This window comes from Leptodactylus fuscus, chromosome 1 (assembly GCF_031893055.1).
Source record: "Leptodactylus fuscus isolate aLepFus1 chromosome 1, aLepFus1.hap2, whole genome shotgun sequence".
Taxonomy (NCBI): Eukaryota; Metazoa; Chordata; class Amphibia; order Anura; family Leptodactylidae; genus Leptodactylus; species Leptodactylus fuscus.
In genome coordinates, this window is record NC_134265.1 from 20,855,759 (window position 1) to 20,874,721 (window position 18,963).

The 18,963-nt window shown below is 46.5% G+C and overlaps 1 protein-coding gene across 1 annotated transcript; it reads right to left on the reverse strand.

Moving 5' to 3' along the window:
- Positions 1 to 8,042: 8,042 nt before the first annotated feature.
- SUB1 (SUB1 regulator of transcription) lies at positions 8,043 to 18,295 on the reverse strand. Its single transcript, XM_075262364.1, has 5 exons — positions 18,190 to 18,295; positions 14,926 to 14,998; positions 12,804 to 12,932; positions 9,622 to 9,730; positions 8,043 to 8,282 (listed from the first exon to the last, which is right to left on the reverse strand). The coding sequence occupies exons 2-5, from the start codon at positions 14,995 to 14,997 to the stop codon at positions 8,203 to 8,205; spliced, it is 390 nt and encodes a 129-aa protein (XP_075118465.1). The 5' UTR covers position 14,998; positions 18,190 to 18,295; the 3' UTR covers positions 8,043 to 8,202.
- Between the last annotated feature and the right edge of the window lie 668 nt (positions 18,296 to 18,963).

Below are 18,963 nucleotides of genomic sequence, written 5' to 3' on the forward strand. Positions count from 1 at the left end.
AGAGGATCTGTCCTGTGTGGTGTAGTATATAGAGGACCTGTCCTGTGTGGTGTAGTATATAGAGGACCTGTCCTGTGTGGTGTAGTATATAGATCTCAGTGGCTGAATTAGTTTCTTTTACTTGATATCTTACTGAATGACATAAAAGTAATTTACAATATTTGCTAATTATGGGACATGAGAATAGCAGATGGCACTTTACATACAGTAGTTTCAATTATTTCATAACTGATGACATTACCGGCGGTTTCACCAGCATCATACTGACTGCTACAGTTTCAGAAACGTCTATGTAAGATGTTCACACATTTATTAAAAAAAAAAAAACGGAAAGAAAAGGAAAGAATTTAAAACCTCTCCACTTATACTGGTAATTTTTAAAGATCCATCTTATAGCCCTTTATACAGCCATATTGTACCTGGTCCTACTTCTCCATCATATTCTGGACATACAGTGTTGGCCAAAAGTATTGGCACCCCTGCAATTCTGTCAGATAATACTCAGTTTCTTCCAGAAAATGATTGCAATCACAAATTTTTATCTTCATTTAATTTGTCTTCAATGAAAACCACAAAAAGAATTGTCAAAAAGCCAAATTGGATATAATTCTACAGCAAACATAAAAAAAGGGGGTGGACAAAAGTATTGGCACTGCATGAAAAATCATGTGATGCTTCTCTAATTTGTGTAATTAATAGTATCTGTTACTTACCTGAGGCACCTAACAGGTGGTGGCAATAACTAAATCATACTTGCAGCCAGTTGAAATGGATTAAAGTTGACTCCACCTCTGTCCTGTGTCCTTGTGTGACCACATTCAGTATGGAGAAAAGAAAGAAGACCAAAGAACTGTTTGAGGACTTGAGAAGCAAAATTGTGAGGAAGCATGAGCAATCTCAAGGCTACAAGTCCATCTCCAAAGACCTGAATGTTCCTGTGTCTACTGTGCGCAGTGTCATCAAGAAGTGTAAAGCCCATGGCACTGTGGCTAACCTCCCTAGATGTGGACGCAAAAGAAAAATTGCCGAGAGATTTCAATGCAAGATTGTGCGGATGGCGGATAAAGAACCTCGACTAACATCCAAACAAGTTCAAGCTGCCCTGCAGTCCGAGGGTACAACAGTGTCACCCCGTACTATCCGGGGGCGTCTGAATGAAAACGGACTGTATGGTAGGAGACCCAGGAAGACCCCACTTCTTACCCAGAGACATAAAAAAGCCAGGCTGGAGTTTGCCAAAACTTACCTGAGAGCCAAAAACGTTCTGGAAGAATGTTCTCTGGTCAGATGAGACAAAAGTAGGAAAAGGCATCAACATAGAGTTTACAGGAAAAAAAGAGACCTTCAAAGAAAAGAAGACGCCCCCTACAGTCAGACATGGCGGAGGGTCCCTGATGTTTTGGGGTTGCTTTGCTGCCTCTGGCACTGGACTGCTTGACCGTGTGCATGGCATTATGAAGTCTGAAGACGACCAACACATTGTGCAGCATAATGTAGGGCCCAGTGTGAGAAAGCTGGGTCTCCCTCAGAGGTCAGGGGTCTTCCAGCAGGATAATGACCCAAAACACACTTCAGGTCAGCACTAGAAAATGGTGGTGAGAGAAAGCCCTGGAGACTTGTAAAGTGGCAGCAATGAGTCCAGCCCTGAATCCCATAGAACACCTGTGGGGGAGGGGGAGAGATCTCTTGATGGCAGTTTGGAGAAGGCCCCCTTCACATCTCAGGGGGGACCGCGAGCAGTTTGCCAAAGAAGAAGGGTCTAAGATTCCAGCAGAGCCTTGTAAGAAACTCATTGCTGGTTACCGGAAGCGGTTGTGCGCAGTTATTGTGTCTAAAGGTTGTGCTACCAAGTATTAGGCTGAGGGCGCCAATACTTCTGTCCGGACCAGTTTTGGAGTTTTGTGTAAAATGATCAATGATTTGACTTTTTTTTTTCATTCTCTTTTGTGTTTTTTCATTGCAAGCAAAATAAATGAAGATATTACCAAAGAGTTTGTGCTTGTAATCATTTTCTGAAAAAAACGAGGATTATCTGCCAGAATTGCAGGGGGGCCAATACTTTTGGCCAACACTGTATTCTCCCCATACAGACAGCCATAACTTTAGTACCTGTGTACAACTGCGCTCAGAGGTATCTGTCAGCGACTTATTCCACTTTCCCCAATACAAACACATGCACACCAAGCGTCTACATACGTAGAGAAGTTGGGAGGAACAGCCATCGGCTGCACAAGACACACCATAAGACCGCACTTGCTTGGAGTAAGAATAGGGTTAAATATTAAGTATATTAATAGAGATGAGCGAACACTAAAATGTTCGAGGTTCGAAATTCGATTCGAACAGCCGCTCACTGTTCGAGTGTTCGAATGGGTTTCGAACCCCATTATAGTCTATGGGGAACATAAACTCGTTAAGGGGGAAACCCAAATTCGTGTCTGGAGGGTCACCAAGTCCACTATGACACCCCAGGAAATGATACCAACACCCTGGAATGACACTGGGACAGCAGCGGAAGCATGTCTGGGGGCATAAAAGTCACTTTATTTCATGGAAATGGCGCTGATTGGCCAATGCATTCTATTAGCCCGATGAAGTAGAGCTGAATGTGTGTGCTAAGCACACACATTCAGCACTGCTTCATCAAGCCAATACAATGCATTAGCCAGTGCTGATTGGCCAGAGTACGGAATTCGGCCAATCAGCGCTGGCTCTGCTGGAGGAGGCGGAGTCTAAGATCGCTCCACACCAGTCTCCATTCAGGTCCGACCTTAGACTCCGCCTCCTCCGGCAGAGCCAGCGCTGATTGGCCGAAGGCTGGCCAATGCATTCCTATGCGAATGCAGACTTAGCAGTGCTGAGTCAGTTTTGCTCAACTACACATCTGATGCACACTCGGCACTGCTACATCAGATGTAGCAATCTGATGTAGCAGAGCCGAGGGTGCACTAGAACCCCTGTGCAAACTCAGTTCACGCTAATAGAATGCATTGGCCAGCGCTGATTGGCCAATGCATTCTATTAGCCCGATGAAGTAGAGCTGAATGTGTGTGCTAAGCACACACATTCAGCACTGCTTCATCAAGCCAATACAATGCATTAGCCAGTGCTGATTGGCCAGAGTACGGAATTCGGCCAATCAGCGCTGGCCAATGCATTCTATTAGCCCGATGAAGTAGAGCTGAATGTGTGTGCTAAGCACACACATTCAGCACTGCTTCATCAAGCCAATACAATGCATTAGCCAGTGCTGATTGGCCAGAGTACGGAATTCGGCCAATCAGCGCTGGCTCTGCCGGAGGAGGCGGAGTCTAAGGTCGGACCTGAATGGAGACTGGTGTGGAGCGATCTTAGACTCCGCCTCCTCCAGCAGAGCCAGCGCTGATTGGTCGAGTTCCGTACTCTGGCCAATCAGCGCTGGCCAATGCATTCTATTAGCCCGATGAAGTAGAGCTGAATGTGTGTGCTTAGCACACACATTCAGCTCTACTTCATCAGGCTAATAGAATACATTGGCCAATCAGCGCTGGCCAATGCATTCTATTAGCTTGATGAAGCAGAGTGTGCACAAGGGTTCAAGCGCACCCTCGGCTCTGATGTAGCAGAGCTGAGGGTGCACAAGGGTTCAAGTGCACCCTCGGCTCTCCTACATCAGAGCCGAGGGTGCGCTTGAACCCTTGTGCAGCCTCGGCTCTGCTACATCAGAGCCGAGGGTGCGCTTGAACCCTTGTGCACACTCTGCTTCATCAAGCTAATAGAATGCATTGGCCAGCACTGATTGGCCAGAGTACGGAATTCGGCCAATCAGCGCTGGCCAATGCATCCCTATGGGAAAAAGTTTATCTCACAAAAATCACAATTACACACCCGATAGAGCCCCAAAAAGTTATTTTTAATAACATTCCCCCCTAAATAAAGGTTATCCCTAGCTATCCCTGCCTGTACAGCTATCCCTGTCTCATAGTCACAAAGTTCACATTCTCATATGACCCGGATTTGAAATCCACTATTCGTCTAAAATGGAGGTCACCTGATTTCGGCAGCCAATGACTTTTTCCAATTTTTTTCAATGCCCCCAGTGTCGTAGTTCCTGTCCCACCTCCCCTGCGCTGTTATTGGTGCAAAAAAGGCGCCAGGGAAGGTGGGAGGGGAATCGAATTTTGGCGCACTTTACCACGTGGTGTTCGATTCGATTCGAACATGGCGAACACCCTGATATCCGATCGAACATGTGTTCGATAGAACACTGTTCGCTCATCTCTATATATTAATAGTCTTATACTTAATATTAAACATTGCTCAATGAATCAGACGCTGTAAAATGAGGGTACAGTGTGTTCACACAGAAGAATTTGGTGAACTGGAATGGGACCTTTCCTTCAAAGGAGCAGAAGACCACACATTTTGAGGCACTGAAGTTCCTCAGGAGGGACCGCCTTCGCCATCCACTTAACAAAATTTCTTTCAAGAAGTGGATAAGGGGGAATGTGAAGATCAGCCATGGTCGTCATCTTTGCTGGGGGAGGATTTGGCAGCTAGCTCTGGAGATACACCACCCGAAAGCTCCCCCGCAGGCACAGATACCCAAAGCTTTCCACCAGGTAATGGACTGGAAGGACCTTCAGATAATGGTCAGCTGCCAGGTGACTCTGAAGCCCTGACCCTTATCCAGATGGTGGAGGGTTAATGATGTAGTGGATCTCCTTGGGTACAGGACCTCATCTTTCTGCCTCGGATCAAGGCCCATAAGCCGAAAAAGTTTCATGACCTTTGTCAGATATGTTTTTATTTACTGAAACGAAGCCGAAATGGAAACGCCGTGTAAGAACAACTAAGTGCCATTCCACCCGGAGCCGCTTAACTTGAACGTACTGGTTTTCTGTATAGAATTGTCTCTCGCGTCATTCTGGAGAAACTTAGGCCCAGTCTTCTTTTCCACAGTGGGATGCCGATGACGTTGCAGCAATCCCACGGCTGAATATGGCCTTGGAAAATTGATTTTCCGCCCTTTGAACCTTGCCTTAAAGAGGAGCTTTCACGTCATCTGGCACCAGTGGTATTACATACCACTAGGAAGTTGAATTGAGTGCAGTTAGCTTTCCCCAGGACGTGCCCCGGAGATATAGGTGCTGGTAGTTTCAGTACCAACATCCCTTTACTGTCAGCTGGCCATACAACCCTTCAACAGCCTTGTATTGTCAGAGAGGGTGTACCCTCAAACCTAGAGTTGTAAGGCCTACCTTCTGACGGTGAAGGGACATCAGTGCTGAAACTAACAGCACCCGGGTATCAGCTTTCTAGCAGTATACAATACCGATGCCAGAGGACGTGAAAGCTCCTCTTTCAGGTCTCGCCAACAGCTGCTGCACTCGGGATCATTGTCCCATTACATTACCCAGTTTAAGCCAATCTTTAGCTGATGGCGTCACATTAATGTGACCACCTGTCAAAATCCAGAATAACCACCTTTGGCAGAGCAGACCGCTGCGAGACGTGCAGGGAGAGAGGGGATGTTGAGCCATGCCGACTCCAGTGCCATGGCCAGCTGCGTTAGGTTACGCGGTTTAGCATCCATGGCACGAACAACCCGATGGAGGTGGTCCCACAGATTCTCAATTGGGTTCTAGTCTGGGGAATTTGCTGGCCAAGGGAGTACGGTAAACTCATCCTGGTGCTCCTCGAACCACCCACATACTCTGCGAGCTTTATGACACGTCACATTGTCCTGCTGGTAGATGCCATCATGCTGAGGAAAAACAATTCGCGTGTAGGGGTGAACATGGTCCACAAGGATAGATGCATACTTGTGTTGATCCATCGTACCTTCCACAATGATGAGTGTACCCGGATGGCGGATGACATGCACCTTCTGTAGTGGTCAAATTAATAGGACTGGACTGTGTACTTTTGAATACAAAGGAGTTCATGGTCGACTCCAAGTGACCATTAGATATGGCAACAAGCCCAAACCATCCTAATACCATACGGGACAATCAGCATGAGGAGTTTTCGCTAATATGCTGTGAATTATGGCCAGATATCTCCACTTTGGTCTCCTCTATCCAAAGGACACTGTTCTAGAAGTCTTGAGCTTTGTCCAAATGAAACCCTGCAACCTTAAGCCGTGCTGCCAAGTTCTTTTTAGAAGAGATTTTCTGACAACCCTTCTTTACAAACCAAACTTGTTCAGAATCTTTCTAATTGTGCCATCACAAACTTACTAAAGTCCGTCATGTAGCTCTTGGCTATTTAGAAGGTTCTTGAAAGTCTCACCTTGAGGTGAATTTGCACGAACATCTATTCCTGGGAAGACGGCCAATGGTCTTGAATATCTTACACTTGCTGAACTCCACTTGTTTGGACATGGCCTTCTAAGACGTGATGCACACGACCAAGATGCAAAATAGTCATGGAAAACATCCATTTTTCACCGCCGTTAAGCATCCAAGGAGCGCCAGTTTTCACTGATACCACCATACGTGTCCGTGTATGGAGGGTTATGTAAAAATGGACATGACCTATATTTTGATGGTTCATGACAAGGGACTGTTAAAATAATGGTCATATGAATAGCCCCCATTCACTGAAATGAATATTGTGATGCATTGGTATCACACCCCCGCTGATACATTCCTTAAATCCTACAATCCCTTCTGTATGTTGGAGCGCTCATTCAGCATTAGGCACGCTCTATCATATATTTTTTTGGATACGGGGCTTCTGGACAGAGGCGAAGAACATGACTGACCCTTCTTTTTTTACAGGGTGTTCCACTAGAGCAGGGGTAGGGAACGTACGGCACTCCAGCTGTTGCAAAAACTACAACTCCCAGCATGCATACTTGCTCTGCTGTTCTTGGAACTTCCATGGAAGTGAATGGAGCATGTTGGGAGTTGTAGTTTCACAGCAGCTGGAGAGCCAAAGGTTCCCTACCCCTGCACTAGACCCTTACCTAGCTACTTAACCCATTAAATGCCAATTTTTCAATAATATGGGATCCACACCATGTGCGCAAGTGATCAGTTTAGGTTTCCCATCATGGGAAACATCCTGCTGGAGCACGTGAATGTCCAGTTTCTATTCCTCAATGACGGACGGTGTTCGTAGGCGGGTGTAAAGTACTCGATCCCCAATTGGGGATCATGGCAGTTAATAGGTTAATTCCTCCATAGGTGGTTAGGGAAAAAGACCACATCTACCCCCCCTCCCAAATCTGGCACTGACCTCCTCTCCCGCATGAAAGATGCTCAAGTCTGGAAAGCCGACGACGACAGTGGAGGAATTCCTGTGTATATGAAACCCCTGGTATACTTACTGCCGTCTGCGGGGTCATGTGCTGCAGACGAAGGCAGATCCCTCAAAGAAATAGGAAGAAGAAGGGAGGAGAAACCAAAAGGAGTAAAACCCATTCAATTTAAAGATTCTTCCCCAACCCAAAAGGTGCCCAGAGGACACGAAACCTGAACAGAGATGGGGAAGGCCACGAACCTTTGTGTCGCGTCAGGTTCCCTGTCCTGGTATGGGCGTCCCCTCCCGTGGGTGCTGACACAAGAACTGAGAAAACATGGCAGCAACAAGTTTGATTTTTACCTGAAAGATCCTCGGTTTGCACATAGAGATAAGTAGCAGCCATTCAGCCGTTCCAAATAGCACACTCCCATAGAAATGAATGGAAGCGGCCGGCGCGCAGACTTTGCCGGCGGGCGGTCGGTCACTTAACAACCCTCACCTCATCTAGGTTACTTTTATTGAACTGGTACTGTCCTTTATTGACATGTCAAGATATTACAAAACAATTTATAAAGGAAACAACTCCATACATTCACTTCATAATAAGGACATTACTTATAGAGACATGATCCGGCCTTTATGCTCCAATGTATCGGTAACAGTAATGAAGTTTCCTACAGGAATGTAATATAAATAAGGAGATACACAAATCTGGACACGACTAGGCAGCGGACAGGAACACGCACATGTTGGCCTTAGGATAAGCAGCGGCAATTTTTTTTCTCTCCGGTTGTAAATTGAGGCTCAAACTGTAATTTTGAAATCTGCCTTGTTTTAATACACATAAAAATGCGTCATCGTACAAATCATTGGGCAATCCAAAAAAGTAAAACAAAGTAGAAAACAAAGTCGCAAATGTAAAAAGAGTGCTTAAAAGTAAAACGTGAGGTTCCTCTGCCGACGGATGGAGGGTTACATTTTTCTTACTGCGTCGTCAATGTCAGACATCTGTTCCTTCAGCTGGTTCCACTGCTCTGGGTTTAGAGAGATTCCTGCAAAACGGAAAGGGACAATTTATACGACTGCGCCGGAGATCTAGAGAGTAGAGACAGATACAGGATCATGTATGGTAAAGCTTAAAGGGGTTGTCCAGGGCTCGGGGTAATTTCCATACTGGTAAACTACACTCAGGTTAGGTGACCAGTGTCTGACCAATAGGGACCCAACATGAATCTATAGAATACGAGGACTGAAAGGCCAAACTCCATTCATGGTTTACTCAGCTCAGCTCCTGGACCCCTGACACCTTCATGCCATTTCATTACAAAATTTAGCAATAACCACTTCCCATCCATTGCTATTCTATTACATCCTGCCGCCTCCAGCCCAAGAACATCCACCAAATCCGCTCATTCCTCACCCCTGAAACTACCAAGATGCTTGTCCAGGCCCTCATAATCTCCCGCCTAGACTACTGCAACATCCTTCTCCATGGACTCCCAGCAAACACCCTCGCCCCCCTCCAGTCCACCTTAAACTGCGCTGCTCGCTTAATCCACCTCACCCCCCGATCTTCATCGGCTGCTCCCCTCTGCCAGTCCCTCCACTGGCTACCTATAGCCCAGCGAATTGAGTTCAAGCTACTAACGCTAACATACAAAGCCATCCACAACCTGTCCCCTCCATATATCTCTGACCTCATCTCCCGTTACCTGCCCACACGTAACCTCAGATCCTCCAATGACCTCCTACTCCGCTCTGCTCTCATCCGCTCCTCACACAACCGTCTCCAAGATTTCTCCCGTGCATCCCCCATACTCTGCAACTCCTTACCACGACACATAAGACTGACCCCCACAATCCCAGGATTCAAGAAGGCCCTGAAGACTCCCCTATTCAGGAAGGCCTACAACCCCCAATAACACTATCACCGCACCCCCATCTGTACAGTCTCCCCCTCTCCTTCTGTCTCTACCCCCTTCCCTCATAGATTGTAAGCCCTCGCGGGCAGGGCCCTCTACCCCACTGTGCCAGCCGATCACTGTTAGTATTATATCTACCTGTATATTCTGTGTACTGTATGTAACCCCCAAATGTAAAGCACCATGGGATTAATATAATAATGTCCAGCACCATGAGATTAATATAATAATGTACAGCACCATGGAATTAATATAATAATGTACAGTACCATGGAATTAATATAATAATGTAAAGCACCATGGAATTAATGGTGCTATATAAATAAACAATAATAATACTACATCAGTGACAGGATATAGAGAAGACCCCCCTATCTGCTCTCCTTCCGTGGGGAACGCAAAGGTCAGAACAGTAATACAGCACTTTATCACAACCAGAGCTTTGATGCGAGATCAAAATCATCTTTACCTTTCTTTCCCGGCTTCATCTCTCCTTGGCTATCCATAAAATATTCTCTAATATCAATGAGAACTTTTCCTTTGAAGTCACGAACACTAACATACCGCATCTTTCCAATCTAGAAAAGAGAGGAAAAAAAAAAAGGTTCATAGGCACCCATTAGGAGGACATTACAGTATTTAAAACAGGAAAGTTTCCCATTGTCCATGCCCTCTGACCCTAACGATACAGCGTTCACGGCTCTGACTTAGCACGACAGCGCCTCCAACACTTAAGTGGCCTGAAAGCATCTTCTTCCCTCTAAGAACCCATGAACATGTATAGGGATTGGGAGGAGGATAAAGGAACAGATTGTGAGCCCTATGTGAGACAATGTCTGTAAAAGCGCTGCGGAATACATTGGTGCTATACAAGTAAGCGAAATAAAGAAGAAACCTCCCAAAGATTGAGTAGGACGCCTATATTTTCCACTAGGTTACTTTAAAATGAATGAGGGACAGAATTTTTGCAACAGATCACCTAAAAAATTATGTAAAGTTAACCTAAGGCGTCACACACACAACCAAGGTTTTTGTCTGTTCCCTATCCGTTAAAGGGATCCTATCATTGGATACATTTTTTTCTGACGAACACGTAGGAATAGCCTTAAGAAAGCCTATTCTACTCCTGCCTTTAGACATCTTCTCCGCACCGCCGTTTCGTAGAAATCCATGTTTTCTTCGGTATGCAAATGAGTTCTCTTGCAGCACTGGGGGCTTCCTCAATGCTGCGAGAGAACTCTCCAGCGCCGCCTCCATCTTCTTCTGGAACGTCTTCTTCCGGCGTTGGTTTCAATCTTCTAGGCCTTGGGCAGAGCCGACTGAGCATGCCCGGACCACAAGAAAATGGCCACTTACACAGTAAGCTGATGTAAGCGGCCATTTTGTTGTGGCCGATTGCACAGTAAGCTGGTGTCAGTGGCCATTTTCTTGTGGCCTGGGCATGCGCAGTCGGCTCTGCCCAAAGCCTAGAAGATTGAAACCAGCACTGGAAGAAGACGTTCCAGAAGATGATGGAGGCGGTGCTGGAGAGTTCTCTCGCAGCATTGAGGTCGCCTCCAGTGCTGCAAGAGAACTCATTTGTATGCCGAAGAAAACCCGTATTTCTACCAAACGGCGGCGCGGAGAAGACATCTAAAGGTAGGAGAAGAATAGTCTTTATTAAGGCTAGTCCTACGTCTTAGTCAGAAAAAAAGGGTATCCAATGATAGGATCCCTTTAATAAAACTAATAGCATATGGACTCCCATACACACATCCCTAGTATTTATAGATCCATGTAGAGACTGTAGGAACAAATGAAAAATATGGAACAGGACATATTCCTTTCCATTTATTCTACTGACAGGGGCCAGAAAAACAAAACAAAAAACATGGTCTGCAGACCAAAACCACCAATGTGCTGTCTGTCCCATTTCCATGAACCTTCACACAGTTATGGCTAGTACATAAAGCTTAAGGTAGGGGTCCTCAAACTACAGCCCACGGGCCACATACGGCCCGCTGAGAACATTTATCCGGCCCGCGTGCCGCCGCTTGGATCGCTCACTAACAGGGAATCAGATTCCCCAATAGTGAGCGGATCGCTGCTTTCAGGTATATGTGCAAATGCTGTCAGTGTAGGCCGAGGCAGGCGTGAGGACGTCATCGCTCCTGCAGTCTGAAGGAGGAGGACGCGCGGCGGTGGCTCTTCATGGGTAAGTATGATAAAGTGTTTGTTGTACTGAGGAGCATATAATACAGTGAGGGGGTACTGAGATGCGTATACTACAGTGAGGGGTACTGAGATGCGTATACTACAGTGAGGGGGTACTGAGGTGTGTATACTACAGTGAGAGGGTACTGAGGTGCGTATACTACAGTGAGGGGGTACTGAGGTGCGTATACTACAGTGAGGGGGTACTGAGGTGCGTATACTACAGTGAGGGGGTACTGAGGTGCGTATACTACAGTGAGGGGGTACTGAGGTGCGTATACTACAGTGAGGGGGTACTGAGGTGCGTATACTACAGTGAGGGGGTACTGAGATGCGTATACTACAGTGAGGGGTACTGAGATGCGTATACTACAGTGAGGGGGTACTGAGGTGTGTATACTACAGTGAGAGGGTACTGAGGTGCGTATACTACAGTGAGGGGGTACTGAGGTGCGTATACTACAGTGAGGGGGTACTGAGGTGCGTATACTACAGTGAGGGGGTACTGAGGTGCGTATACTACAGTGAGGGGGTACTGAGGTGCGTATACTACAGTGAGGGGGTACTGAGGTGCGTATACTACAGTGAGGGGGTACTGAGGTGCGTATACTACAGTGAGGGGGTACTGAGATGCGTATACTACAGTGAGGGGTACTGAGATGCGTATACTACAGTGAGGGGGTACTGAGGTGCGTATACTACAGTGAGGGGGTACTGAGGTGCGTATAATACAGTGAGGGGTACTGAGGTGCGTATACTACAGTGAGGGGGTACTGAGGTGCGTATACTACAGTGAGGGGGTACTGAGGTGCGTATACTACAGTGAGGGGGTACTGAGGTGCGTATACTACAGTGAGGGGGTACTGAGGTGCGTATAATACAGTGAGGGGTACTGAGGTGCGTATACTACAGTGAGGGGGTACTGAGGTGCGTATACTACAGTGAGGGGGTACTGAGGTGCGTATACTACAGTGAGGGGGTACTGAGGTGCGTATACTACAGTGAGGGGGTACTGAGGTGCGTATAATACAGTGAGGGGTACTGAGGTGCGTATACTACAGTGAGGGGGTACTGAGGTGCGTATAATACAGTGAGGGGGTAATGAGTAGTATATAATACAGTGAGGAGGTAATGAGGAGTATATAATACAGTGAGGTGGGGGGCGTACTGAGGAGCGTATAATACAGTGTGAGGGGGCGTACTGAGGAGCTTATAATACAGTGGGGTGTGTTGAGGAGCAGATAATACTGTGGGGGGGGGCACTACTGTGGAGCATATAATCTTACATTTTTTTTAAACTATATTTCGGCCCTCCAGTGGTTTGCGGGACAGTGAACTGGCCCCCTGTTCGAAAAGTTTGAGGACCCCTGGCATAAGGTATAAGGCCCCATTGACTTGCAGGGCTCAGTCTTGTAAGAAGCCATGCTGCCGCTATAAGGCTTTCCATAGGGATCTCACCTGGAACATGTTGTCATCCTGGTTGCTGCTGCTTTGCTTAGCAGAGGCAGATCCTTTAGAGCTTTCTCCTGACTTCTGCTTCTTTGCCGGCTTCTCCTTCTCAGGTGGGGCCTGCTTTTTTCTCTTTGCCTTAAAATAAATAAAGGATTTAGTTTCTCATGCTGTAATAACAACCAGACAAGACAAGTCATCTCCACAAAGTCCACCAGTATCTGGGACAACAAACCTATAGATTCTTACTACTGTGCCCATTATTTAGGATCCGGTACTGTTAGCTAGTCTGCAAGTAGAATTCCAAGCTGCCATTATAATCTGTGCTTATACAGTCCTATGAAAAAGTTTGGGCACCCCTATTAATCTTAATCATTTTTAGTTCTAAATATTTTGGTATTTGCAGCAGCCATTTCAGTTTGATATATCTAATAACTGCTGGACACAGTAATATTTCAGGATTGAAATGACGTTTATTGTACTAACAGAAAATGTGCAATATGCATTAAACCAAAATTTGACCGGTGCAAAAGTATGGGCACCTCAACAGAAAAGTGACATTAATATTTAGTAGATCCTCCTTTTGCACAGATAACAGCCTCTAGTCGCTTCCTGTAGCTTTTAATCAGTTCCTGGATCCTGGATAAAGGTATTTTGGACAAACAATTCAAGTTCAGTTAAGTTAGATGGTCGCCGAGCATGGACAGCCCGCTTCAAATCATCCCACACATGTTCAATGATATTCAGGTCTGGGGACTGGGATGGCCATTCCAGAACATTGTAATTGTTCCTCTGCATGAATGCCTGAGGATTTGGAGCGGTGTTTTGGATCATTGTCTTGCTGAAATATCCATCCCCGGCGTAACTTCAACTTCGTCACTGATTCTTGAACATTATTCTCAAGAACCTGCTGATACTGAGTGGAATCCATGCGACCCTCAACTTTAACAGGATTCCCGGTGCCGGCATTGGCCACACAGCCCCAAAGCATGATGGAACCTCCACCAAATTTTACAGTGGGTAGCATGTGTTTTTCTTGGAATGCTGTTTCTTTTTGGACGCCATGCATAACGCCTTTTTGTATGACCAAACAACTCAATCTTTGTTTCCAAAATGAAGTTGGCTTCTCCAAATGTGCTTTTGCATACCTCAGGCAACTCTATTTGTGACGTACGTGCAGAAACGGCTTCTTTCTCATCACTCTCCCATACAGCTTCTATTTGTGCAAAGTGTGCTGTATTGTTGACCGATGCACAGTGACACCATCTGCAGCAAGATGATGCTGCAGCTCTTTGGAGGTGGTCTGTGGATTGTCCTTGACTGTTCTCACCATTCTTCTTCTCTGCCTTTCTGATATTTTTCTTGGCCTGCCACTTCTGGGCTTAACAAGAACTGTCCCTGTGGTCTTCCATTTCCTTACTATGTTCCTCACAGTGGAAACTGACAGGTTAAATCTCTGAGACAACGTTTTGTATCCTTCCCCTGAACAACTATGTTGAACAATCTTTGTTTTCAGATCATTTGAGAGCGGGCTGTCCATGCTCGGCGACCATCAAACTTAACTGGACTTGAATTGTTTTGTAGAAAGAAATGGTCCAAAATCCCTTTATCCAGGATCCAGGAACTGATTAAAAGCTACAGGAAGCGACTAGAGGCTGTTATCTTTGCAAAAGGAGGATGTACTAAATATTAATGTCACTTTTCTGTTGAGGTGCCCATATTTTTGCACCGGTCAAATTTTGGTTTAATGCATATTGCGCATTTTCTGTTAGTACAATAAACCTCATTTCAATCCTGAAATATTACTGTGTCCATCAGTTATTAGATATATCAAACTGAAATGGCTGCTGCAAACACCAAAATATTTAGAACTAAAAATGATTAAGATTAATAGGGGTGCCCAAACTTTTTCATAGGACTGTACCTGGTCCCCAAGCGCTTGTCTATATGGCCAAAATATGTACACGGTCGCTAAGTATGAACGGCACATATAGACAAACCATCTGCTGCTGGATCTCCATATGGATGACATGATATTATAAGTCTGGCATTGGCTCATCCCCTCTCCCAATTCATCATGTATGGACAGGAGAGAGAAGTGGAGCACAAAGCATCGCTATCAGACTCTCACCTTTTGGTCGACCTCACTATCGGAATCGCTTCCGGATGAACTTGAAGACACTAGCTCCTTTGATTTAGGCATCCTGAAAGAAAAATACAACATGTAAGTAACAACATATAGAAACATAAAGAAACGGAGTCTCTTCACTGCGGCCCTTCTGCCGCCAGAGCTTACAGTAATAAAACTGGTATGTAATGTCGCCTGCATTATATACAGGACAGACACTCGTAAAGGGATATTAACATTTAAATCCCGAGCAGACTGCACAGGCCACGGGAAAATGGCCACTAACAATACTGTGCAAGCAGCCATTTTCCTGTGGCCTGTGCGCTTGTACAGTCTGCTCTGCTCAAGGCCCGAGGCCTAGAAGTTACAAGCCTGCGCCGTAAGAAGACGTTGAAGATGACGCTGTGGACGAAGAAGGAGGCGTCGCTGGAGACACCTCTGGCAGCAGTGGGGACGCCCTCATCGCTGTGTGAGCTCTGGGGCCCGCCCCCATCGCTGCAAGAGAACTCATTTGCATACCGGTAAAAACCGGTACTTCTAAGGAACGGCGCAGTGGAGATCACATCTAAAAGTAAGAGACGAATAGCCTTTCTAAAGGCTATTCCGAAGTCTTAGCCACAAAAAAAAGGGTTTAGTGGTAGAATCCCTTTAAAGGGAGACTCCAGGAACATGAAAATCCTCACTATACAAGAAGACACTGAGTAACTTGCTGTTCAGTGGGGTCTAACTAATGGGAACCCAACCATTCACAAGAATTTGGGTTGCCCCCAGTTTAGATGGAGCAGCAAGTCACAAATGCACTACATGGGTTCCAATGAGAAATGCGGCCAATACATGACGTACAGCACCCAGCTTTCTACACTACAAGAATGGAGTGTCAGCATATATTTGCAGCCTCTCACTTCATTCAAGCTGGAGTCAAAATACCTTAAAGGGATCCTATCGTTGGATATCCCTTTTTTTTATGTAGATTGTGAGCCCACATAGAGCTCACGATGTACATTTTTCCCTATCAGTATGTCTTTTTTGGAAAATGGGATGGAAATCCATGCAAACAAGGGGAGAACATACAAACTCCTTGCAGATGGTTTTTTGCCCTTAGCGGGATTTGAACATCCGGACTCCAGCGCTGCAGGGCTGCAGTGCTAACCACTGAGCCACTGTGTGGCCCCCCCCCCCGGATATCCTTTTTTTCTGACTAACACGTAGGAATAGCCTTAAGACAGGCTATTCTTCTCCTACCTTTACATGTCTTCTCCGCGCCGCCATTCGGTACAAATCCGGGTTTTCTTCGGAATGCAAATAAGTTCTCTCGCAGCACTGGGGGCATCCTCAATGCTGCGAGAGAACTCTCCAGCGCCGCCTCCATCTTCTTCTGCAACGCCTCTTTCTGCTTCTTCTTCCGTCCTGGGTTTCAATCTTCAAGGCATTCGCAGTTGGCTCCACCGCATAAGCCTATGACCACAAGAAAGTGGCCACTTACACCAGCCATTTTCTTGTGGCAGCGGGCAGAGCCGACTGCATATGACCACGGCCACAAGAAAATAGCCGCTTACACAGTGCCCGAGGCCCGATGGCAGAGCCGACTGTGCATGCCTAGAAGATTGAAACCCAGGACGGAAGACGACACAGGGAGAGGCCATTCCAGACAAAGATTGAGGCCGCGCTGGAGAGCTCTCTGGCAGCATTGGGGACGCCCCCAGTGCTGTTTGACCTCTGAGGACCACCCCCTGTGCTGCGAGAAAACTCATTTGCATACCAAAGAAAACCTGGATTTCTACCGAACGGCGGCACGGAGAAGACATCTAAAGGTAGGAGAAGAATAGCCTGTCTTAAGGCTATTAATAAATGTTAGTCAGGAAAAAGGGTATCCAATGATAGGATCCCTTTAAATAAACTGAACTACAACCATGTTCTGCTTTTATAAATAACATTAGCCAACCTCGATCAATAGTTTGCGCCCCCTCGAGCACCGACAGGACAGTGTCACATTGTGTAGGATGCGGCACACCCCATGGGCAAGGGGGGGGGGGTGTAACATGTTATATAGATTACAAATAAATAATTTCAGGACACTCCCCTTTAACATGTCATGTCCCCATTTATAGACCACACCACTGAATTTTAGGTTTGATTATTCAGAGATCAGCGACTGGACAGGGGACAGACAGTGACATCCTTTGGCCAATGACCGTGCAAGACAGGATGGCCTGGGGACAAAATAATTAAAGCAATCGATGTGAGCAAATTCACATCCAGTCACTGAGCCAACTATTGATTTATTATTAAAATTGCCCAACCCCAGTTCACAAATTATGACATTTCCAAGAGGAACAAACCAAAATTAAGGATAAAGATGATCTGGCAGATATTGTATGGTGTGTGTGTGTGTGTATAAGGACAATAAGAGCAGATTAGGCCTCTATCTCCATTAAGGGGGTTTTCTAGGACCTATACATTGGTGACATTTAGGATCAGTGCCGCCATCAATCACGTGTCCTGTTCACAGCTCGGTCCCATTCAAGTGAATAGGCTGAGCTGCAATACCAGGTTCAGCCACTATACAATATTTGGCGCTGTGCTCAGCATTCAGTGAATTACTGGATGTCAGACATCGACCAATCACATAGTGATGTCCTATCCTAAAAAAAAATCGGTCATCCATACGCAAGTCCTAGAAAACCCCTTTAAATCAATTAACCTTGAATTCATGTGAGACAATGACATCTGATCCCCCCCATAACTAGAATGAGACAGCCTTCAGACGTTTACAATCCCATTCATTGCACCGGGAGAATCCATTCATCACAGTGTAAAGGGGGGTGTCCTGCTTCTTTGTGCTCTGGTTGATGTTCACGCTGAAGTTTATTGTTGGTATCCCTGCCTAGCCCCAGATGTTACTAGTAACCAGACTGCAGACGCCATTATGGTAAACACGAGCATCAGCCTCCTCCTGTGACTAATCCGGCCATCTGTCTCCCTCATCTCTCCCCTCAGTAGCGCCATTTTCTCCTCTAGCTCAGCGCATAACATGGCAGCTCATCAGGACCACCAGCCGCAGCTGAGCGAGTGTCTGCACGGAGCCTCTGTTCTTTCAGTACTAGCCTAGAGGCTGCGCTGCAACCAAACCCCCGCCACAGTTTCCCGCCATCAGACGGCACCAATATGGCGGGGCAGTGATGCCGCTACACCCGTCCTCATCTCCCCTTCACTTAGGGCCCTCGCCCGGCAGAGCAGCCACAACTCACCCGCAAGCACCACACTCACCTGTCCTTATTCACACCCGAATTACTAGAATACCGTCTCCGACAGGAAGTGACGTCAAGCCGCCACTACACGAGGAGAAGGGAAAAGACCTGCCGCGACGTGACGTGAGCACGCAAGCAGAGGCGAACTGGCGGCCATGTTGTGGCTGGCAAAAGTAAACCTAAGCTGTCAGCTAATTACGGCGTGTCGTAAAGTAATTTTTTTTTGCACAGTAGTAAAGGATAGGGCCATTAGGATTGGGATTGTATAAACCTCTAGGTGTGGACTTTCTGCCCCTTGTAGCTTGCCTGAAGACACATGTGCACACCTGGGAGGCTGCACTACTGTGAATATCACAGTAGTGCAGCCTCCTAGGTGTGCACATGTGTCTTTAGGCAAACAAGGGGCAATAATAATTGTGTGTAATGGATACCTATGGGATTGTGCTAAAATGCAGTGCTATCTCCAGGTAGCATATTATAGAGCAGAAGGAGCTGAGCACCAAGTGTACTAGGACACACTGGTCTTTCCCATCTAAGGGCTCGTTCACACGTGAGCACAGGGGAGAATTTTGACAGCGGATTTCGCGTCAAAAACCTCCCCTTACAATGGTGGTCTATGCAGACCGCCAGGCTTCTTTTCTCCGCTAGTGGCGGGCTGCTGCTAGTGGAGAAAAGAAGCGACATGTCCTTTCCCCTCGCAGCACCCTCCTATGTCGGCTCATTCATTTGAGCCGACAGCGGAGGGGAAAGCCACGATGGTCGCAGCAGGCGGGTTTTGACCAGAGAGAGACGC